Here is a 24,435-nt window from a genome sequence, read left to right as displayed (position 1 = left end):
AGGCTTATTAAAAATGATTGATTTTCTTTCCTCAGCCAAGAATCCTTCAACCCTTGGCTTGCAAGGGTGTAGTGAGGCCAGCCATAAAAACCCGTAGCAGGTCTTCGGGAAATCGGAATGTTTCATGAGCTCCTAAACTGTTCATGCCCTTTGGCCAGATAATGATACTCTTGGAACTGTAGCCTGAGGAAGTGAAGAGAACAAGGCTGTGCACATGATGTTTATGGCAGTGTTATTTATAATGGAGGGAGAGGGGATGGCAGCAGGAGAAATGTCAGGGTTAAGTAAATTTTAGCTCATCTCTTCCATGGGTTATTACCACTAAAAAGAGTCATTATGAAGATAACGAAGCATCACAACAGAAGCCCATGAGCAATAAAAAGATGTACCCAGGCTGTGGTCAGAACTCTGTAAAAATTTTTGGCCTGTGGACAAGGATAGTTGTAGAGTATGGAAGAGTGACAAAAGGTGGTTTACTAGGAGGGCAGGGATTCTGGGTAATTTTCTTAAAACAATCAATGATTATTTGAAGAACTGGTATTCTTAGTACAATGCCAGGCAACCTCTCACATTGGATCACAACTTCCAGAATCATCTATCCCCTGCTTGCTCTACCAGAGACAGACAGATACACATGAGTGCCTGAACTGTGGGTCAGCAAGGTGTCCTTGCTCATTTTTGTGTCCCACGATAGACTGTAAGTGCTTTTTTATTCACTGAGTCATGCTGGCAATCCCAGGATGTATCCGGCAGAGCCCATGTGACCAAAGATTCCTGCTCTGTATGTTCATGCATCAGAAAGTCTGTTTCTCATCCCCTTGCTGCATTTGGCCTTCCCCCGGGTATTATTTTTAGGGGTTTGTGTGTGATACACTGGGAATATGTCAAATGCCCTTGTCCCCATACCAGACTCTTCAAGATTCCTGCACACAGTCGACTCTCGTGATCCTCCAGCTTCCTTTCTTTGGTGGTTTAGAGAGCATACATTTCATTGCCAGCTGTGGGTTTGAGTCCTACACAGAACACCTCCCTGGAGAATTATAAGAAAGATACTTTATGGCAATCACCCCTCAAGTGTCTTATTTAATTCCTGAAAATGTCATCTATGGGTGTGTTTCTGTAAAAATCTTTTCTTAAAAGTTTTGTCAGCTTGGCTTAGCAGGTGGGGGGAAAAAAAGCAAAATGAGTTCCCTCAATCAAGCCAGTGATTTTTCCCCCCTTTTCCAGACTCATGAATCCTCCTGAGCATTAGGCATATGACAAGCACCCACCCCCTCCACCTACTCCCTGGTTTAAACCAGGTGCACACTGACAGGAAGGAAGATTCTGGGGCATTTTGCTCCCAGGCACTCAGTGTTTGTAAGTGGGCATCGCTTCTGCCCATCTAGAATTTAAATGATGCTGTTTCTCAGACAGGAGATCATCAATGAGCAGAAGGCCCACTGAATTCCATGGCCCATCTTGGCTGGAGGGCTGGAGAAGGATGGGGTCTGTGGTTGGGAAGAGGTCTCTCACTGCACTCTCCCTTTGGTGGGTGCTGGACTGAGGAAGGCTCACAGCTCAGCTGTGCCTGTAGGGTATCCAGTTAGGGAACCAGGGAGTTTCTGCTTAGAGGTGCATGGTTCAGAGTAGGAAAATAGGAAGGCACTGGGAAACAAGGACCAAACTCAGAGGTTATAACTCTGCTACAAGATATGACTCCACATAACAAGACATATCCTAAATTCCTTTCTGGTTACTCTGTCTGAAATCTCCCCCCTTGGAGACTGATTTGCAAGGTAACAGCACGGTAGGAGAGTTAGGGTGGGGCAGAGAAAGTCCATGCTCCGCCCTCACAAGCCAAACACACAAGCCAAACAAACACCCAAGATCCCAAGGTTCCAACTCCCTTCTGACATTTATCAGGAGAAGTTCTTCTTAGCCCAGCATAGAAAACAGATTCCCAGAAGGAAGGAAGAATATAGGAAATGATAGCTATGGAAGAACCATCATGTGGAGCTTCATCTGCATGATCATTTAGTCTTCACAATCTCCTTTTGAGGAAGTTTTGGAGAGGGAAACTGAAGCTCAGGATAAGGATTTGATCCTTCTGATAGTCAACCACAGCCTTGTGGGTTCTGCCTGTAGCAGGGCCTCCCCAAAACACTTTGTGGGCTTAAACAAGTTGCTGAGGACAAGTTTGGTCTGCTTTCAGGTTTGAGGTGACCCTTGGGCATAGTAAGACTCCCTGGCTGTCCCCACTCTAGGCCTTGGAAGGCCAGTAACCAGCTGCAGCTCCAGGCTGAGCATCCACTGAGTCTGGCTAGAGAGTTGGCAAACTTGTTCCTCCTTTTCCTCTTTTACAGTGAGTCCCTATGGCCAATTGAGGCCAGAAATGCTGCCATTGCCAATCACTGCTTCACTTGTGCCATTAACCGAGTGGGCCAGGTAAGTCTCTGAGGTATAGATGATTAAAGCAGCCACTGCTGGTGGTTGTAGTGGAGACATATCACATGTTTATTTTGCATTCATGTCATAAATCTGGAAGGGGACAAAGCAACTTGGTTTGTGATTTCTGTTGTTGCATTTAGCTGAAACAATTCTGAAAGGATCTTTGATCTGACCTCATTCTCTCATTTCTAAGTATCCAGTTTGTTATTGTCCCCACACATCAGTGGACCCCACCCACTGAACAGTCTTGACTACCAAACATAACGCATTTATCACCTAATAATCCTTTTCATCATTCTTATTAATCACATGTCAAACTCTGATACCTTTAATTTTTTTTGTTCCCCCCTCCTCTCTTTTTCCCCCCAGGGCCAAGGACCAAACTCAGTCAGGGCTTTGCGCATGGCAAGCACTCAGCCACTGAGCTAAATCCCCAACTTCACAGGTCAAACTCTGCTCAGAGCATCTGATCAGTTTGAGTTAACAAATTTTTCCACACTAAGTCTATATGGTAAAATGCTTGCCTGGCATGAATTAGGCCCAGACCTGCTAAAAAAAGAAAGGACGGAAGAAAGGAAGGAAGGAAAGAAGGAAGGAATGGAGGGAGGGAAAACCCTGATTTTTAAAAAATGTTTTAAAACTGTAGATGGACACAATACATTTTTTTAATTTATTTTTATGTGGTGCTAAGGATCAAACCCAGTGCCTCACACATACTAGGTAAGCTCTCTACCACTGGGTTACAACCCCAGCCCCAAATGCTGATGTTTTGGTTAGCCTGTGTGATCCGATCACAACTTGATGTATAAATTTCATTAAGCTTCAGAGAAAATATTAAAACAGTATATGAGGGCCCTCTCCTCCACCTTTCATGTCTTCACAGACCCTAGGCTGAGGTCTTACTGCTTCAGGAAGGCCATCTTCACATACTTTCCACAGCCCTGAGAACTGATCAGTGCCCAATGTGTTTCTTTTCTCCCAAACTATAAACTCCCCAAAGGCAAAATCCAGGTCTTTACCATGCTTGTCAAATTCTCCACTGGCTGCCTAATCCTGGGTGCTCAGAAGGACATTTAACAAGTATCTGTTGATTGCCCAGAGAGAACAGACCCTGCATCTTACTTTCACTATTTCCAAGCTAACTCCCTGTGGTCGGGCTTGCTATTCTTGGTCTGGCTAAGTGTTCTAGAATGAACATTGTGGTGGTGCCACCTATAGGTTTCTCTTATACTCTAATCTTACTTCACAGGAGCACTTCCCCAATGAGTTTACCTCTGGAGATGGGAAGAAAGGTATGTTCCGTGTACTTTCATGGTGATGGGTCTCATCCCCCACTTCTCTGTTTGCTTCCTCTGGGCAAGGTCTGTCCCATAGCCTGTATCTGCATGCCTGGCGACTAGGAGGAGGTGCTGACTTCTCTGTTTTGTTGCCCTCTGTGGGGGATTCTGACGGTGGCCAGGATGACTGTGGCCAGGTCCTGGACATGTGACCACTTTGTTCCCCAGATAAGGAGCAAATGGGAATTATATTAGACTCCATTCCTTCACTGGGATTGGTGTAAAGATGGACTGAGGAGATGTAGGGGAGCTCTTTGTGAGCTCCTGAAAAAGCTGAAGGGCTGTCTTGCAGCTTTCAGACCTCCCTCTCTCCTTTCCTTTGTCCCCCCCTCAGCTGTACAAATGCCCCTCAAGTCAGCATGGATTGCCTGAGTTTCTAGGATCTACGGCTTGTTTTGATCTAAGGGAAGGTAACACCTCACCTCTGCTAGGACTACTACACCCTTAGGTCCCACTTTCTAGGCACTGATGTGAGGGAAAAGCTGTCCCCTCAGCAAGGAGGTGTCTGGAGGGGCCTGAGCAGATATGTTTCCCAAGAAAACACATACTGGAGGGGTCTTAAAGCCTTCCATATGAGGTCTTGGACTGTACACCAGATCCACACTCCAGTCTCAGCTTCCTGCTGACAAAAGAGCAAAAGAGGCAGGGAAATAAGAGTTGGGGCCATGCTAGGTAGGCCCTGCCCTGCAGCCCACTACTCTTCACATGCCTGTGGAGTGGCTCTTAGCACCCCGTAACTCATGAGAGGACCAAGATGTGGAGTGGGGATGAAGTGACCTAGCTGTCATGACAAGTAGGGCTAGAGTCTCCAGTTTACTGAGTGGGCCACCACAGGAAACAGGCCTCACAGGAAGCCCCTAGGGCCCCCAAGGCTTGTATTGTGGGTAGCTGATGAGAGTCAATACCTCTAAAGGGTGACCTTTAGAAGTTTTCTCAGTGACTGTGGGAAGTGACACAGGAGTGACCTTTACAACCACCTACTGGGCCTTCAGGTCTGAGAAGGGAGACAGGCCCTTTGAATTTCTGCATTTGGAAGATGCTGGGGAAAGACGTATGAACATGTTGTCTTGAGTGTCCCTTAATGCACCTGCCTCTCCACAGACCTTACATTGTGTCTGTACAAACTCATGGCCTCTTCCATTTGCTTCTTAAAGCTCACCATGACTTTGGCTACTTTTATGGCTCAAGCTATGTGGCAGCCCCTGATGGCAGCCGGACTCCTGGGCTCTCCCGTAGCCAGGACGGGCTGCTGGTTGCTGAGCTCAACCTCAATCTCTGCCAGCAGATGAGTGATGTCTGGAACTTCAAGGTGGGTCCTCAAGTTCCTTCCTGTTACCCTGCTCCTCTTTTTTTGGCCCTCATTCTGCTCACAGAGCTGTGAACCGCAGTTAACAGTGTTTTCCCCTCAGAGACAGCTTACAGAAGGTGCCTCCTTTAGACCTAGGAGCTCCATGTTGGGCCTGGTCTCTGCCTCCCTGCGGGCTGTGGGGAGGAACTATTGGATCAAACAATGCACAAACAGCAGGCCTCCATAAATTCTCTCATCTGATTTAGATTTTAGGTGCCTTCAAGCAAATTAATCTCAATTTCATTTGTCCAGAGAATAGAGTGGATTGCTTGTCTAATCCTTTTTCCTTTCCAGGCATTTGCACTTATCACAAGATAAGTGTGCATGTCTGGTTCTGCCTGCAGCCAGGCTCCACAGTCTGGCCTTGACAATAGTGGGAAATGGGTCACACAGAGAAATGGGATCTGGGCCTGGCTCTGCCTTCTGTCAGTCACCCTAAGCAAGCACCTTCTGCTCCCAGGCCTTAGGACTCCCAGATATAAAATGAGAGGCTTAACTCACATGCTGCCTGCTGCCTTTGAGACTGATACTCTGTGGCATCAAGGGTTTGAGAGGAATGTAGGTACCTGTCATCCCAGGATGGAACAGTGTAGACAAGGACAGGACCAAGGCAGGGTTTATTGTACTCATATCCAGTAGTATTTCCACCAACTCAGTCCCCATTGATGAGCAAACCACCCAGCAAATGAATGTCACATTGTTATGACTGAATGACATTGCCTATGTGACTGGGAGGAGCCCAGGGGTTCCTGTTCAGACAGTTATGGGCTCTAGGCCTTACTCCCCTGCTTTCTTAAACATTGGTCCTTGAACACAATCCCCAGTCTCAGATCTTTGCCAGACAAACAAGGTGTTACCCATGACCATCTCTTGACATGCCATTCCTCTTGGATAGCTTAGATTAATGCAGAATTCTACCTAAATCAGAAGTCAGAGCTGAGAATTCCCTCCCTCCCTCCCTCCCTCCCTTCCTTCCTTCTATCCTTCCTTTTTCCCTCCTTCCCTCCCTCCTGTACTAGGGATTGAATCCAGGAGTGTTCTACCACTGAGCTACATCCACATCCTTTTTTAATTTTTTGTTATGTTGTTTTATGGGGTTGGGAATAGAACCCAGGGCCTCATGCATACTAGGCAGCCCCAGCCCCATCCCAGCCCTTTTAATTTTTTATCTTGAGATAAGGTCTCACTAAGTTGCTAAGGCTGGCCTCAAACTTACAATCCTCCTGACCCAGCCTCCCAAACTGCTGGGATTATAGGCATTCCAGCCAGCTCTTTAACAAGTATCACCAGGAGCAGTAAACAGAATGTTTTCTCATGAGTTACTTTCTTGAAGCAGAAACATTCCCAGCTGTGGCAATGGGAATGAGCTCATGCTGAGGCTTTTTGAAGGAGCTGACTTGAGATGGAAGAATGGAAGGCATGCCAGAGACTATCTGTGTCCATAATGAGATGCCACATGGAGCAAACAGACCAAAAACTCAGCCAAGATATCTGGGTTCAAATCCTCAGCCTTTTCCACTCCTGGCTAGTGACCTCTCTGGGCTGTAGGCTGCTCTTCTGAGTTGCTGTAGGACCACAGGACACCTCTCCTCCCTCTTCCCTGGGGGAAGACCACATCTCCTGAACAGGCAGATCACAGAAGTCACCACAGGCTGGAATAGGCTGTATGAATCACTGGAATCAGTGCTAAGAGGTCACAGTGGGGTTGCTTCTCTACATTGGTCTGAAATTGTCCTGTCAACCAGTATTTCTATCTCACGGCTGCCCCCCAGTGGCAAGAAATAAATTAATATTTTAAAAATTAAAAAAAAAAAAAAGAAATGGTGGTGAGTAAGTGATAAGTGTTTATAAACAGGAACCTCGAAAGTATGTCTGTGTTTTGTTTTCAGATGACAGGCAGATATGAGATGTACGCACGAGAGCTTGCGGAAGCTGTCAAACCCAACTATGTCCCCACCATCGTGAAGGAGTAGCTGTCTTCTGTCCCCATTAGATGAGTAAGTGGGGCAGGCTTCACACATCCAAATTCTCCCTAATTATGTTACTGTCCAAATGGATTTTTAAATGCCACAGCAGGAGTAAGGTGGAATTGGAATGACTGCTAAATGGGTACAAGGTTTCCTTCTGGGGTGATGGAAATGTTTGGGGACTAGATAAAGGTTATGATTGTGAATATATTAAATACAACTGGATTGCATACTTTAAATGTTTCATTTTATGTTATATTAATTCTACCTAAATTTTCTTAAAATGCTTTTTTTTTCTTTTGGTATTAGGGATTGAACCCAAGGGTGCTTAACCACTGAGACACATCCCTAGATTTAAAAAATTTTTTTGTTTTATTTTGTATTTTTGAGACAGAGCCTCACTAAATTGCTTAGGGCCTCATTAAATTGCTGAGACTGGCTTTGAACCTGCAATCCTCCTGCCTGAGCTTTCTGAGTCCCTGGGATTATAAGCATGTGTCACCATGCCTGGCACTATCAGCTTCTTAAGGGTCAGCATGAGAATCTGTGTGCTGGTGGAAAGAGGTTGAGAGCAGATACAAAGTTGTGGAGCCTACAGTGTGGATGTGGGCAGGTGGTCTTTGGACGTTCCAGGTTATTCCCCAGTCCATACACTAGCCTAGGTATGTGTAAAGGGTTGTTTTTTGAGAAAGCATCTCACTGTATTTCCCCAGCTGGCCTCCAGGTCCCGGACTCAGGCAATCCTTTTGACTCAGTCTACAGGGATGCACTACCAAGCCAAACTTTCTGTGAAGTATTTTGTAGATTCAATTAGAGACCATAACCAATTGACTAAGTAAGTGAGATTATTCCACATCACTTAGGTGGGCCTGAATCAACCCATTAAAAGGTCTAAAGAACATGGCTCAGGCTTCTCTAAGGAAGAGGAATTCTGTATGCCAACCATAGCTCTGGGCCTTGGCAGGAATTCCAACCTGCTTCCCTGACAGCCTGCCCTGTAGCTATTGGACTCGCCTAGCCAGGCCCTACAATCATGAAGTCAGGTCCTTGCAATGAATCTCTTAATGCATATCCTACTGGTTCTGCCTCTCTGGGTCTGACTAATACAGATTTTGGTACCAGAATTGGTTCCTAAGAAATACAATCTTAAGGATGATTAAGATTAATTTCTGCAATTGATTCTGGGTTATCTGGAATTATTCTCTTATTTGATTATATTTAAAGGCATTAGTGCTTCAGGTATAGGCCCCCTCCTTGTGCCTTGCTGTTTCATTGAATCCAGCCCTAGAGACATGATGAGCTTTTTCTGTCTGGCCTTGCCATATCCAAAGTCTTTGTGCCTATAGGTTCTAGAAGAAGCATGTAGTCAGCCTAACATAGAGGTTTAGGTGACAAGTTGGTACATTTATGAAATAGACATTAATGTACCAGATACTATTTGATTATCTACACGGCTCATTGCCGGGAAGCAGAATCGTCAGGCCCATCTGAGAGCAGGAAGGCCCTACACAGATGGAGTCACTTTGGGGTTTGCCTTATGCCTGGAATGTTTTAGATGTTCAGTAAACATTTGTTGAATGGACTTTGGGTGGAGATTTTATGTGGTTATTGCTGATGACATGGCAGGCTCTTAGGCAAGAACCCAGGGTAACCTTACCTCTGAGCTACATCCCCAGCCCTCCACCCTTTTTTATTTTGAGACAGGGTCTTGCTAAGTTGCTGAGGCTGGCCCCAAACTTACAGTATTCCTGCCTCAGCCTCCCAAGTAGCTGGGTTTATGGACATCTGCTAGCATACCCTGCCAGTGACTCTATTTTCAATGGCAAAGAAGAAAGTGGTAATTGGTGGTATGATGTGACCATAGAAACTCATCTGTAGGGTAGATCTATATTTGAATTTTGCAACCTGTGTTCAGGAGTTCCAACCTGATAGCCTGCCTTCACTATGGATTTCAGGCTTGCCTAACCAGCCCCCATTGTCATGTAAGGTAATCCCTTACACCAAATCTCTTGATATCTTTTACCTAGATCTGTCCCCTTGTGGTTCTGCTTCTGTGGTTGACCACTGACCCCTGACTCGCACATCAGATTACTCATTTCTCTGCACCTGGGTTTCCGCATTTGTAAAATAGGGCCATATGCCCTGTCCTGCTTAATGTCACAGAATGATGATGAGTGACAAACTTGATGGGTCAGGGAGCTCCTTGGCAGCTGTCAGAACAATACTTCTGTAGGCACTGTCCCTTGCACCAACCACATGGCAAGAATCCAACCTGCTGAACCTCAAATAGAAGTTGACCAGAGTATCCAGGGTAGAGGTGATGTCTTACTCTTCCCAGTTACAGAAAGCAACCTCATGCTTTCACTGGCCCAGCAGCTGAATTTTGCATGAATAACCCCATGTCAGGGCTGGGGTGCTCCTAGATAGCCCCTTTGGGTGAAAAAGCCAGATAGAGCTGTCCGGCCACAACTATGCTAATCTCCTCAGCCTCTGCCTACTTCAGGTACAGTCCCCCTTCTTGTGCCTTGCTGTTTCATTGAATCCAGCCCTAGAGACATTTTCTGTCTGGCCCTGCCATATCCAAAGCCTTTGTGCCTATGGTTTCTAGAAGAAGCATGTAGTCAGCCTAACATAGAGGTTTAGGTGACAAGTTGGTACATTTATGAAATAGACATTAATGTACCAGATACTATTTGATTATCTACACGGCTCATTGCCGGGAAGCAGAATTGTCAGGCCCATCTGAGAGCAGGAAGGCCCTACACAGATGGAGTCACTTTGGGGTTTGCCTTATGCCTGGAATGTTTTAGATGTTCAGTAAACATTTGTTGAATGGACTTTGGGTGGAGATTTTATGTGGTTATTGCTGATGACATGGCAGGCTCTCAGGCAAGAACTTGAATTGGTTCAATGTCCATGACCTGCAAGCCACCAGGCCCTAGTATAATCTTAGATGAAAACTTCTGACCAAATGAAACCGAATGCCAGCAGAAAAAAGAAAATGATTTTCTCACCTGTAAGATGGCAGGTGGCTGGACTCAAAGTTCTGAAGAACCCTACAGCTCTAGCAGGTAGCCTTTCTGTCAGGCCACAGATTTATTTTATTTTAGTGGTGCTGGGGATTAAACCCATGCTCATACATGCTAAACACAAACTACCACTGAGCTACATCTCCTGCCCAATAGCTTTATTACTGGCATCTGGGATGAGGTTTGGACATATAAACCATAGAGTACACAAAAGAAAAAAATAACTTAGGCATTCTTAAGGATAGACCATATGTTAAACCATAAAAGAAGTCAATGAATTTTTTAAAAATGAAATCATGTAAGTCATATTTTCCAGTTGTAATGGAATGAATTAGTAGCAAAGGGAAAATTGAAAAATAGGTGAGAATTAAACAACATTTTTAAATTTTTTATTTTATATATTTATTTAGCCATACTGAAGATCGAATTCATGGCTTCTCATATGCTAGGCAAGTGCTCTACCACTGAGTATACCCATAACCCAACATTTTCATTAAATAACCAATGAATGAGAAATGAAATCAAGGGAAATTAGAAAATAATCTTAAGACATGAAAACAAAAATAAAGCATACCAAAACTTAAGGAATGCAATAAAAACAGTCCTAAGAAAGAAATTTATAGCTGTAGATGCTTACAATTAAAAAAGTTTTCAAAAAATAAATAAATAAATAAAAACACGTGTCCTGATTTTGCCACGACCTGGATATTGAAGCTATCCAAGCTTTTGAAATAAAAATTTTAACCCCCCCCACCCCCCCAAAAAAAGTTTTCAAACCAACAACAAAAATTTATACACTGAAAAACTAAAAAAAAAAAAAAAAGAAAAAAGACCAAATGAAACCAAATGCTAGCAGAAAAAGAAAATGATTAGAGCAGAGATAAGAGAACAGAAAATGATAGAGGAAATCAATGAAACCAAAAGTTTGCATTTCTTTCTTTCTTTTCTTTCTTTCCTTTTGATACTTGGATTGAACCCAGAGGGTGCTTTACCACTGAGCCATATCCCCAGCCCTTTTTATGTTTTAAGAGAGGGTCTCATTAAATTGCTTAGGGTCTTTAAATTGCTGAAGTTGGGTTCAAACTTGCATTCCTGGAGGATCGTGAGTTCAAAGCCAACCTCAGCAACTTATAGAGGCCCTAATCAACTCAGTGAGACCCTGTCTCTAAATAAAATATAAAAAGGGTTGGGGATGTGGCTTGAGGTTAAGCATCCCTGGGTTCAATCCCTGCTGCCCAAACAAAACAAAACAAAACCTTGCATTCCTCCTGCCTGAGCCTCCCAAGACACTGGGATTATAGGTATGCACCACTGTACCCAGCAAAAGTTTGCATTTTTTTAATAAAATTGCCAACGGTTAGCTAGATTGACTAAGAATGACTCAAATTACTAAAAATCAGAGATGAAAGTGGGAACATTACTACTGATTCTTTAAAAATAAAAAGAATTATGAGAGAAAACTATGGATAAATTGTATGCCCACAAACTGGAGAGCCTAGACAACCCAAATGAAATGGATAAATTCCTGGAAACACAAGATCTATCAAGATTAAATCATTAAGCAACAGAAAATCTGAATAGACTTATAACTAGTAAGGATGTTGAATTGGTTGAATTCTACCAAACATTCAAAGTGCACCAGTCCTTCTCAAACTCTTCTAAAAAATCGAAGGGTAGGGAACACTTTCTAACTCACTCCATGGAGCAAGCATTACCCTGATACCAAAGTCAGAGACACTACTAGAAAACTATAGACGAATATCCCTTATAAATATTATTTGGGGTTTTTTTTTTGGGGGGGGGACAGGGTTTTGCTATGTGGCACGTGCTGGTCTCCAATTTTTGGGCTCCAATGCTCCTCCCCATCAGCATCCTGAGGGAAGTGCTTAGCTGGTACTGCAGGCATTACATCACCACACCTGACTCCCTTATACATATTGATGCAAGCTGTCTTTCCCTCTGAAGATAGCTCACATTCTCCCTTGAATAGCTCAACATCCTTGATAAGAAAATCAATCAGTATAATATATCTCATTAATAAAATGAAGGGGGAAAATCCCATCTGATCATCACAAATGAGGCAGAAAAGGCATTTGGCAAAATTCAGAACCCATTTGTGATTTTTAAAAAAGTTCAAAAAACTAGGATTAGGATTAGAATAAAACAGCTATCTCAATATAATAAAGGTCACAAATGAAAACCCACTGCTAATACTCTGTGATGAAAAAGAATCAACTTTCACTACGTCTATTCAACATAGTTTTTCAAGTTCTAGCTAGAGCAATTAGGCAAGAAAAAGAAATAAAAAGGAACATAAGGAAGAAGTAAATTGATGTCTTTTTGCAGGTACATAATCTTATATAATCTTATTTATATAAAACCCACAAAAAGCGATTAGAACTAATGAATTAATTCTCTGAAGTTACAAGACACAAAATTCATACACAGAAACACACACACACACACAAATGGGTTTCTATACATTAACAATAAAAAATCTGAAAAGGAAATTAAGAAAACAATTCCATGACAATAGCATCACAAAGAATAAAATATTTAGGAATTAGCCCTGAAAGTGACTGAAAACTGCAGAACATTGCTGATGAAAATTAAAGAAGACCAAAATAAATGGAGTCCATTATCATGGACTAGAAAACTTAATTTGGAGAATTGGGGTACCAGGGATTGAACTCAGACTTGACCACTGAGCCACATCCCTAGCCCTGTTTTGTATTTTGTTAGAGACAGGGTCTCACTGAGTTGCTTAGCACCTTGCTAAATTGTTGAGGCTGGCTTTGAACTTGCTGTCCTCCTGCCTCCTCCTCCTAAGCCGCTGGGATTATAGGCATTCGTACCGTGCCCGGCCAAACTTAATATTTATGAATGTCAGCACTACAAAAAGCAATCTATGGATTCAATGCAATCTCTATTAAAAAATGTCAACAATTTTTTTCAGAAATAAAAATAATCTATCTCAAAATTTATATGGAATCTCAAAGGACTCCAAGTAGCCAAAACATCTTGAAAAAGAACAAAGCTGATGAACTCAGGCTTCCTGATTTTAAAACTTCCTACAAAGCTGCAGTAATATGGTGGGCTTGGGTTGTGGCTCAGAGGAAGAAGGCTCACCTAGCACGTGTGAGGCACTGGGTTTGATCCTCAGCACCACATTAAAATGAAATAAAGGTATTGTGTGCACCTACAACTAAAAAAATGCTTAAAAAACAGTGTGGTAATGACATAAAAACAAGGCATATATATTCAGACATATATGGAATAGAATAGAGATCCCAGAAATAAACCCTGACATATATAGTCAATTATTTTTGACAAGGTGTCAAAAATCATTCAATGAGGAAAGGCAGTTTCTTTCCATTAATGGTGCTGGGAAAATAGATAATCACGTGCAAAATAATGAAATTGGTCCCTTACTATATCCATATACAAAAGTTAACTCAAAATATATCAAAGATCTAAATGTAAGCCAGGCACAGTGATGCACACCTGTAATGCCAGTGACTTGGGAGGATGAGGCAGGAGGTTTGCAAGGTGGCAGATGGCCTCAGCAACTTAGCTGGACCCTAAGTAACTTAGTGAGACCCTGACTCAAAAATAAAATAAAATAAGAAGGGCTGGGGATATAGCTCAGTGATAAAGAGTCTCTGGTCTCTGGGTTCAATCCTCAGTGAAAGAAAGAAAGACAAAGGAAGGAAGGAAGGAAGGAAGGAAGGAAGGAGGGAGGGAGGGAGGGAGGGAGGGGGGGGAAAGAAAGAAAGAAAGAAAGAAGGAGGGAAAGAAGGAAGGAAAAAAGGAAGGAAGGGAAGACAAAGATCTAAATGTAAGAACGTAAACTATAAAACTTCTTTAAATGGTGAAAGTGTTGTGATATTGGATTTGGCAATAATTTCTAGAATATAACACCCAAAACACAAGGCAACAAAAGAAAAACTAGATAAGTTGAACTTCATCAAAATTAAAAACTTGTGTGCATCAAAGGGCACTATCACAGTAAAAGGGCAATCTGTAGAATGGGAGAAAATATTTTCAAGTCGTATATATTTTAGTATGTAGAATATATAAAAGCACTTCTTAAACTCAACAATCAAAAATGAGCCAAAGGGCTGGGGATGAAACTCTGAGGTTGAGCACTTACCTGGTAGGCATTAGGGCCTCGGTTCAATCCCTAGTACCTCCAGGGGAAAAAAAAAAAAAAAAAGAAACAAAACCAACCAACCAACCAAAACAGAAAAAAATGGACAGCAACTGAAATACACATTTCTGTAAAGAAAATAGATGGTATGACAGCATATGAAAAGATGCTCACCATCATTACCATTAGGAAAATGCAAATCAAAACCACAATGAGAGCCCAGTACAATGGTGCACGCCTGGAATCCCAACGCCAGGCAGGAGGATCACAAGATCAAAACCAGCCTCAGCAAAGGTGAGGCACTAAGCAACTCAGTGAGACCCTGTCTCTAAATAAAATACAAAATGGGCTGGGCTGGGGATGTGGCTCAGTGGTTGAGTGCCCCTGAGTTCAATCCCTGGTACTAAAATAAAACAAACAAAAACCCACAATGAGATAAGACCTTATATGCATTAGGATAGCTATTATAAACAAAATAAAACCAGAAAATAACAAGTGTTGGCAAGAATGTGAGGAAAGTAGAACCCTCAGGTATTGCTAGTAAGAATGTAAAATGGTGTACATGCTATGGAAAACAGTATGGTAATTCCTCAAAAATAATTAAACACAGAATTATAATATGACCCAGCAATTCCACTGATAAGTATATACTCCACAAAATCAAAACAGGATCTAATAGCGATAGCTGTATACCCATGTCCATAGCATTGTTATTCACAACAGCCAAAAGATGGAACCTAAGTGGATAAGCATACATATATGCCATTCAACGGACATTATTCAGCCTTTAAAAAAGGAAACCATGACACATGCTTCAATAAGAATGAAACTTTAAGACATTATACTCAGTGAAATAAGCCAATCACAAAAGGACAAATGCCTTTTTTTATGAGTCCAAAATCTTGGGAAAAATATTTTAAGAGAGAGTTAATGTAACAGTTTTCATCCTTATATACAAGCATGCCTTCATTTTAACTTGAAAAAAATATAATCATAGAAAGACATTTATGTTAACACAGCAAATGCCTTTTTAATAATTGATCTGAATTTATAATAGTCATTAGTAGTGGCTCAGAAGAGTAGGAGGTTGGGGAAATGGAGGATAGATAATGAGTACCAAAACATGGAAGTAATAACTTCTAATATTCTACAGCACAGAAGGGTGACCGTAGTTCATAAAAACTTATATAAATGTTATGAAAAACTAGAAGAGAGGAATTCTAAAGTTCCAGACATGAAGTAATGATAATGAGATGGGAACATTAATTACCCTGATGTGATTAGTAAATATTGTATACACATATTGTTATTTCAATAACAATTGTTATTTCAATACATGTATACAATTATTATGCATTAACCAAAAATATTATTAAGAGTCAAGGCTAGGGTTTTAACTTGGTGATAGAGTATGTACTTAACCTATGCAAGGCCCTGGGTTTAATCCCCAGATTACCAGCACCCCATACACATAAAAAGAGTTTAAGGAGATGGAAATGTTAACTGTCATGATTTGATCATTATATGTGGTATATATGTATCAAATTATCACCCTATACCCCATAAGTTTGTACAATTAAAGTAATTAAAAAAAAAGGACAAATACTGTATGATTCCAATTACATGAGGTATTTAGAATAGTTGAATTTATAAACAGTAGAGTGTTAGTTGCCAGGAGCTGGGGGGAAAGGAGAAAGGGGGACAATTGTTTGATGGCTCCAGAGTTTCAATTTAGAATGGAAAAAGTTCTAAAATGATAGTGGTGATGGCTGCACAACAATGTGAATGTCTTTTTTTTTTTTTAATGATAGACCTGGTAACTTTTTTTTTTTTAATGTGGTGCTGAAGATCAAACCCAGTGCCTTATATGTACTAAGCAAGTGCTCTGCCACTGAGCCATAACCCCAGCCTGTGAATGCCTTTAATATCACTAAATTGTTCACTTAAGAATGGTACAATGGTTGGGGGGGTTGTGGCTCAGTGGTAGAGCGCTTACCTAGTATGCGTGAGGCACTGGGTTCGATCCCGGGCACCACATAAAATAAATAAATAAATAAAATAAAGGTATTGTGTCCATCTACAACTAAAAAAAATATTAGAAGAAGAAAGAAGAAAGAAGAAGGAGAAAGAGAGGAGGAGGGGGAGGGGGGAGGGGAGGGGAGGGGGAGGGGGGAGGGGAGGGGAGGGGGAAGGGAGGGAGAGGGGGAGGGGAAGGGAGGAGGAGGAGGAGAACAACCACGTCGAGGACAACGACAACGACTGGGCATGGTGGCACACACACCTGAAATCCCAGTGGTTCAGGAGGCTCAGGCGGGAGAATCATAAGTTAAAAGCCATGCTCAGCAATTTAGCAAGGCTGTAAGTAACGTAGTGAGACTCTGTCCCAAAATAAAATGAGCTGAGGTTGTGGCTCAGTGGTAGAGCACTTGCCTTGCATGCATGAGGCATTGGGTTCAATCCTCAGCACCACATAAAAATAAATAAATAAATATATTGTGTCTATCTACAACTAAAAACATATATTAAAAAAAAACATTAAAAGAGTTGGGGATGTGGCTCAGTGTTAAGCATCCCTGGGTTCAGTCCCTAGTACCACACCAAAAAAAAAAAAAAAGAGTTATAATGGTAAATTATATGTTTTATATTGTTAAAAGAAAAAATTGTTACCAATAAGTTTAACAGAATTTACTTAAGCAAGAAAAAGAGTTCTAGAACCAGTCACCACTTCTGACTGAAATTGGTTCAGAATTCCCCACCCTACAATATATCCAGATCATTTTTATATTCAGAGAAAATGAAATCACATACTTTCCTAAGAAACAACCTGATTGGCTGCAATCAGCATTTACTAGCTATAGTCAGTGGTGTGGTGAGGAATTTGCAGCTGAATGAGCCCAACTTCTATTAACCTCATTCCTGACCTCAGAGCTCTCCTCCAACAGGCTGAGCAAATCCATAAATTATTAAAGTCTACCCTAGAAAGTTAGGTGTTTTTCTCAAATACTGACCTTTCTACTCTGGCCCAAGTCATGAAACCATATTAGATATTGCATAGTCTCCATTGTGGCCTGGCCTTATAAGAAAGTCTATTTTTTATAAATAAATTCTGGCCAGTCATTTGATGCTGACCTGAATATCTTCCAGGGCCATGGTGGTACCATTGATCAGATCAACTAAAGTCAGGGACAAAAGTTGCATTGCCTTTTTAATCAGATGAGAGTTACATAATAGGAATAATTGTTCCCATTGTGTATATTAACAGCAAGTCAGTTATCAGTTCAAAAAGGTTCTGTGAGTAACCAGGGGTAGCCTCATTTTAGAAATATTTCCATTATTATCTGTGGGTTGCACGATCTGTGCTCCATGATGTTTACTAAAACACAAAATTCTCTTATGATCATCATGAAAATACAGTACACCCTTTTGGAGAGTTTTCACATAAGAAATATAGTCATAAGGGTACATATGGCACTCTGAGAAAGAAAGTGTTGTTTACAAGTGTCAGTGTCCCCCAAGGTCCTGGCCAGTTGATAGACCTTTGGATTTCCAGTTTACTTTGAATAATTAAGTCTAATCCTCATGTGTTAGCTTTCCGTCAATGAAAAAAATACCTGATATAATCAATTTATAAAGAGGAAAGTTTTATTTATTTTGGCTCATAGTTTCAGAGATTTCAGTCCATGGTTACTTGGCCTCATTGCCTTTAGGCCTGTGGCAAGTACACCATGGTGGGGAGCACACTGCAGAGGAAATTCTTGCCTATGACAGCCAGGAAGCAAAGATGAGAAAGGGTAGGTTCCCAATATCCCCTTCAAGGGCACATCTCCAGTGACCTAATTCCTACCACTAAGCTTGATCTGTGTGTGTGTGTGTGTGTGTGTGTGTGTGTGTGTGTGGGACTGTGCACACTAGGCAAAGCAAGTGCTCTACCACTTGTAGCTCTACATCCCCAGTCCCTATGCATCACTTTTTAAAGGTTCTGCTACTTCCCAATAATGCTACAGGTTGGGGACCAAGCCTTTAACACATGGACCTTTCAGGGACAAACTATAGCACCTTATATTTGGAAGGACTGCCTGAGGGTAGTTAGTCCAGTCTATCCTGGTTGTTCATGCCATCAGTTGAGTGACATTAGTCTTTTCCACAGATTGGCTGAGAGGTCTGTGGGAATGACAGCAAGAAAAACATCTGAAACATTGGTATTGATACATTGTAGGTATTTTTTTGTGGGAAGTACAGAAGCCAGGGATATCCCCTGCTGTTTATAATAAACGTTTGGCAAAGGTAATAAGGAATGGTGACTAAACTAGTCAAAGTCAGCTGAGGAATGAAGGCAGAAGTTGGAGTCAGTTAAATTTAAAGTACTAACAAAAGTTTGGGAGAGGTAGGCCAGGTTATTTTTGTTCATAAAGAATGTTTCAAGAGGGCTGGGGATGTGGCTCAAGCGGTAGCGCGCTCGCCTGGCATGCGTTTGGCCCGGGTTCGATCCTCAGCACCACATACAAACAAAGATGTTGTGTCCGCCGAGAACTAAAAAATAAATATTAAAAAATTCTCTCTCTCTCTCTCTCTCTCTCTCTCTCTCTCTCTCTCTCTCTCTCTCTCTCTCCTCTCTCACTCTCTCTTTAAAAAAAAAAGAATGTTTCAAGAACAATTGTGAAAGATAAAATCATTAATGTCCCTCCATTCTTACCTACTGGGATATAAGGTATTTTCTACCTAGATGCCAGAGTTTCTGCTTTACCTTCAAGATGGGTGTGCTCCACTCCAGTCCTCAAAATGTCATCTTTTTCCAATTATCCTTTTCTTGCACCCAGACCTTTTTTTTTTTTTTTTTTGAGGAACTTTTTATAAAATGCACAGAAACCTATTATGTTTCCCAGTTTTTCTCACGTGGGCCACTGAAAGGGGTCTCAATAAGCATAGTGCTTACCCAAGAGGTCATTATCCTTATGATCTAAGATCATGTCAGTCCCACAAGAGGATCCAAGTGACTGAATCAGAATCATATTTGAACTCTGAAGCCCCCTTTAAGCAGGGCTGCCTTCTAGAAGGTGTGTACCAACCAGGCTTGCCTAAAGTCACTGTTTGGGAAAGCAAGCAAGCAACATGCCCAAAAGAGTCATTGTGCTATGGTTTGAATGTGTCTTCAAAAGTTCATGTGTTGCACCAGTCAGAATGACGGTCATTAGGAACACGAACAATAATAAACCAGGCATGATGGCACAGGCCTATAATTCCAATGATTTGGGAGGCTGAGGTGGGAGGATTGCAAGTTCTGGGACAGCCTCAGCAACTTAGGCTTTTTAAAAAATATTTATTTTTTTTAAGTTGTAGATGGACACATTACCTCCATTTTATTTATTTATTTTTATGTGGTGCTGAGGATCGAACCGAGGGCCTCGAATGTGTGAGGCGAGCACTCTACCACTGAGCCACAACCCCAGCAGCAACTTAGGCTTTAAGCAACCCTGTCTCAAAATAAAAAGGGCTGGGGATGTGGCTCAGTGGTTAAGTGTCCCTGAGTTCAATCCCCAATACCAAATAATAATAATAATAATAATCATAATAAAATAATTGCTAGAGAGGATATGGAGAAAAAGGAACACTTTTACACTATTGGTGGGATTGTAACAGTACAACTGTAACAGTACAACTGTAACAGTGGTTCACTTTATGCTTTGAATATAGCTCTTACTGCTCTGCCACTGAAAGTTATTTTTAAAATAGAAATGTTTCTTTCTCTTTTTCTCTCCCTGCTCCTCCCTAATCTCTCTACCTCCCTAATCTCAGGGGAAACAGGATTATCTTTCATCTCCATTTTAGGCAGATTTACCTGTCCTTGAGTACATACCCAACATAAGAATGAAATAAGCCAGACTTTGGGGATGGTACCAGAAGATCTCAGAAATGACTATCTCCCAAATTAAAAAGTGAATTAAAACTCCAACAGAGAATCATCTCTTAAAAAGCCCCCAGTTCCTGCTAAAGGGGAGAATCACACCCTGTGAGACAGGAGTCCCCTGTGTTTCTCCTTTGCCAGCAAAGCAATAAAACTGCTTTTCCTTTTTTCTCAAAACCATGTTTTTTTTTTTTTTTTTTTTTTTTGTTATTGGCTTGGCATTAATCTCATCAGAAAACAGGCTCTTCTGGTAGGCATCTATGTATGTGACCCAGACAGGTTGTCATAACTGCATTTATTTCCACCATTCATGGCCCCAAAGAGGAGTGTCTTTAATCTGCCCATTGAGATTTTCTAAGTGACAGATCAAACAACTAGGCTATTGACAATAGCCCAAGAGTCAGAACAAATATAATATGGCCTATCAATTGGAGTACTGGTCTGAGGCTATGAGAATGGTTCCTACTTACTGAGCAGAGTAACACACATCCATGTTTTTTTTATCCTTCAGTCCATACCCAACATAGGAATGAAGTAAGCCAGACTTTGGGGCTGTATCTGAGAGTGGAAAACCACAGAAAACCAGAAGACATCATCAGGCTTCAGCTTAGCTAAACCATCTGTGTACTTGGGAAACCTCTGTAATTTACAAGGTCCCCTGGGCCAATGACTTTGCTCTGCTTAATTGTGGGTATGTTTCCCCCAAAGGGTTAATTGCCAGTTTTTTTCATATAAGTCTGAGATGACACCATGGCCAGGCTAGCTGTGTTCATGAATAGACCCATTTCCCTTTTATAAGCAAAGCTTTCAGAGCCCAGTTGTCCTATTTATTTACATGGTACTGGGCCTCACACATACCAGACAAGCATTTACCACTGAGTCATATCCCTTGCCCCAAATTGTCCCATTTTAACAAGAGCCCAGATAGTAAGGCTTTCAAAAGGGATGTACTTGGTCACTGTCAGTAATGCATTAATCCCCAAATTCCCAGGGATTCTTATGGATGCAGTCTGCTTCCCTCTGCCAGGGGTTTCATTTAGCAAAATTACCAGTCACAGAGGCTTAATAGCTTTTTTAGAAGGGTCTTTAGAGTTGTGGGGCCCCAAAGTAGCAAATGGGCTGCAGCCAACCAGACAACTTCCAATGCAGCCTGTTGGTCTGGGTCTTGCTTAAAGGATGCCAATTTGTAGATTAGCCAATATAAAGAACCAAGTAGTATGTCCATCTGAGGTATGTGCTAGTCCCAATACCCAAAGAATTCAAGAAGGTGCTGGGCCTCCTTTTTTTTTTTTTTGGCTGTGGTAGAAGAGACAGAAGATTTTTCCTTGACTGCTAGAAGGATTAGATATTGAAAATCTGCCCACCCAGTCCCAAGAAATTAAATTTTGTCAGGAATTATCAGCCATCTCTGTGGAGAGGTGTCAATGCTATAGTCAGGACCACTAAGACTGAGCCTTGACTTGCCACTCAATCGGACATCCTCTAGGTTGTGAAAGTTTTGGACATCAAGAAGGTAAAGGGACTCACCTAAATCCTGACTTGCCCACTACAGGCAAATTGCAGGGGAGTTTATTTCACACTTCTTTGTGTAAAGATCTTCTATTTGGGAGACTCCTTCACTCAAGGGACAAAAGAATAACATCAATTCTTACCATACTTTCAAAAGTAGATGCAACCCAATACATGGAATTGGACCAGGGCCTAGGTACTTAGTCTTTTCTTTCTCCACCCTACTATGGAACTTGCCCAGCCTCCATTTGGAAACCTTTTTATCCCTTAACACCAGATAAGGATGGTGACTTCGGCACCCATAATCAACAGAGCAGTTAAAAGTTTGAGTCCCTCCTGTCCCCAAAGCTCCCCAACATTTTCAGACGGGTACATATGGTCTTTGGTCCACCTTGAAGACAGGAGTAGCTGAGGTTGGGACAGAGAGGGAATAAAGGATCAGAATTAGGGAAGGAGAAAGTAACTAAGGGCCATTAAAGATGGGAATGCTTACTTTCATTTTGAAGGGTATAGCAGCAATTCATGCCTCAACTGAATGAACTCCGAAGTTTTTTGCCTACCCAGCCCTATATCAAATGGCAAGGTCATCACTACCGACACTGTTTCGGCCTTGACTCCACAACTCCTTGCTTTCTGTCTGGGGCCACAGTGTATTTTTTCTTTGGCTTACTCTAGACATGAGCCATGATACTTCTTGTAAGTCCAACTTAATCCAAGCCATTTGTTGCCCAGTTATCATAATAATGCTTGTTTCTGCCCTTTTGTTTTGTTTTTCTTTGAAACAGGATCTTGTGGAGGCTGGCCCAAACTTGAGATTCTCCTGCCTCAGTCTCCTGAGGAGCTGGGATTACAGGTGCATGCTACTGTGCCCAGCTTAGCTTTAACAGGAGGACTAGAAAACTTTCCTGGGTGATGAAGTTGACTACAAGATTCTATCTAGAATTATTTTGGTTCACTTCTCATTCTCTAGTGAGCTGCCTTTATGAGCATTGCAAACCCAATCCAAGGTAGTAAGAGCCCAAATACCAGTCAATGCTACATCTGTGGTCTTTTATAGGAGTTATTCTTAGGGGAATCTCCCTGAGAGGGCTTAAGATCATTTTTAGCTTTTAGGACCCACTGTAAAAACAAAAACTCTGGGATCTTTTACCATTGTCTCCTAATGGATTTAAGGTTGTCATAAGAGGCTGGAGGTATAGCTTAGTGGTAGAGCATATATTTAGGGTGCCCGAGGGCCTAGGTTTAATCCCTTAAAAAAAATGTTGACATAATAGATTGCAAGAAGGACCAAGCCAAAAGACAGCCCAGCTAAGACATTCCTCCTTCACAAGTATTACATGCCTCACCTCCTGAGTAAATCAGTAAATTAAATCAGCCAACATTCCAATTTGCCTGCTTTCTTTCCATTGTGGTTATGAATTCCTCATATTCATGCTCAGTGTAAGTGTATATCTCAGTAACTGTTGTCTCAAAGGGGTTGGAAATATCTGCACCCAAGGCAAATTTTAGTACTGGTTGTTAACAATATGAAGACATAAGGTTGCCCACCAGATTGGTGCCAGATACACCATGCCCAAAGAGAATTATCGACAACCAGGGCACCATCCAGGCAGCTGTCTTTGAACCCTCTTCCAGGGACTGGGCCTACAACCCCACCTCACAATTTTTTCATTAACAGACAATAAAATAAGGGACCATTTATTGCCCAAGTATCATACAAGTTGGTCAACAAGTTTGTAATTGATTCCCATGGACTTCCTCTTCATCAGGCTGCAAGGCTCTCACTGTTCTCCCCCAAAGCCATGTTTCAGTCAGTATCCCATCTGTGTTGCCAATACTGTCAAGAATCATCAAAGGGGCTGGGGATAAGCTCAAGTGGTAGAGTGCTTGCCTTGCATGCACAAGGCCCTGGGTTCAATCCCCAGTACCACACACACAAATCATCATCAGAGGTGTTTTTTGCAAATTTGCCTGCAATAGTTTCATGGATGCTGGTAGATACAACACTCCTGGGTCAAAGACAAAGGACAGTTTATTATGACAATAAAAGTATTCCAGTGACTCCAGATGTTGAGGCAGGAGGACTGCAAGTTTGACACTAACCTCGGCAACTTAATGAGGCCCTATGTAAAACTAAAACATAAAAGGGGTCTGGGGATGTGGAACAATGGTTAAGTGCCCCTGAGCTCAATCTCTGGTACCAAAAGAAAAAGGAAAAAAAAAAAAAAGGTAGCCCGAGGACCAGCATTTTCTTGCATTGATTCAAGTCCTACTTATAATACTTCCTACAATGTAACTGCTATGTAAATAGTTGCTATATTATATTGTTAAGGGAATAATGACAAGAAAAGTCTATTTGCTTAGGATAGACAAATTTTTAAAAATATTTTCTATCCACTGTTCATTGAATCTGTGGATGCAGAACCCACGGATATGGAAGGCTGACTGTATTAACCAAGTTATCCTGTTTTAAAAGCCATTATCAGTTTACTCTTCCACCATTCTTTGTAGGAGTGAATGTCTGCTGGATTCTACATGACAAAGAAGGCTCAAATGTATCCTCCCGGGCTGGGGATGTGGCTCAAGCGGTAGCGGTAGCGCGCTCGCCTGGCATGCGTGCGGCCCGGGTTCGATCCTTAGCACCACATACCAACAAAGATGTTGTGTCCGCCGAGAACTAAAAAATAAATATTAAAAATTCTCTCTCTCTCTCTCTCTCTCTCTCTCCCCCCTCTCTCACTCTCTCTTTAAAAAAAAAAATGT

General features: G+C 41.8%; 1 protein-coding gene across 1 annotated transcript in view; it reads left to right on the top strand.

The window, feature by feature from the left end:
* UPB1 (beta-ureidopropionase 1) overlaps window positions 1–13,769 on the top strand; it is a 34,171-nt gene extending 20,402 nt beyond the window's left edge. Inside the window, exons 7-10 of the mRNA XM_081283767.1 lie at window positions 2,346–2,427; window positions 3,680–3,722; window positions 4,922–5,076; window positions 7,005–13,769. Coding sequence (XP_081139893.1) covers window positions 2,346–2,427; window positions 3,680–3,722; window positions 4,922–5,076; window positions 7,005–7,088 — 364 coding nt within the window. The 3' untranslated portion in view covers window positions 7,089–13,769. The remainder of the gene's footprint in view (window positions 1–2,345; window positions 2,428–3,679; window positions 3,723–4,921; window positions 5,077–7,004) is intronic.
* Window positions 13,770–24,435: the final 10,666 nt, after the last annotated feature.

This window comes from Spermophilus citellus (assembly GCF_964194105.1).
Source record: "Spermophilus citellus genome assembly, chromosome: 3".
Lineage (NCBI taxonomy): Eukaryota > Metazoa > Chordata > Mammalia > Rodentia > Sciuridae > Spermophilus > Spermophilus citellus.
The sequence above is the reverse complement of the archived record's forward strand: the minus strand, read 5'-3'. Positions and strand labels throughout refer to the sequence as shown.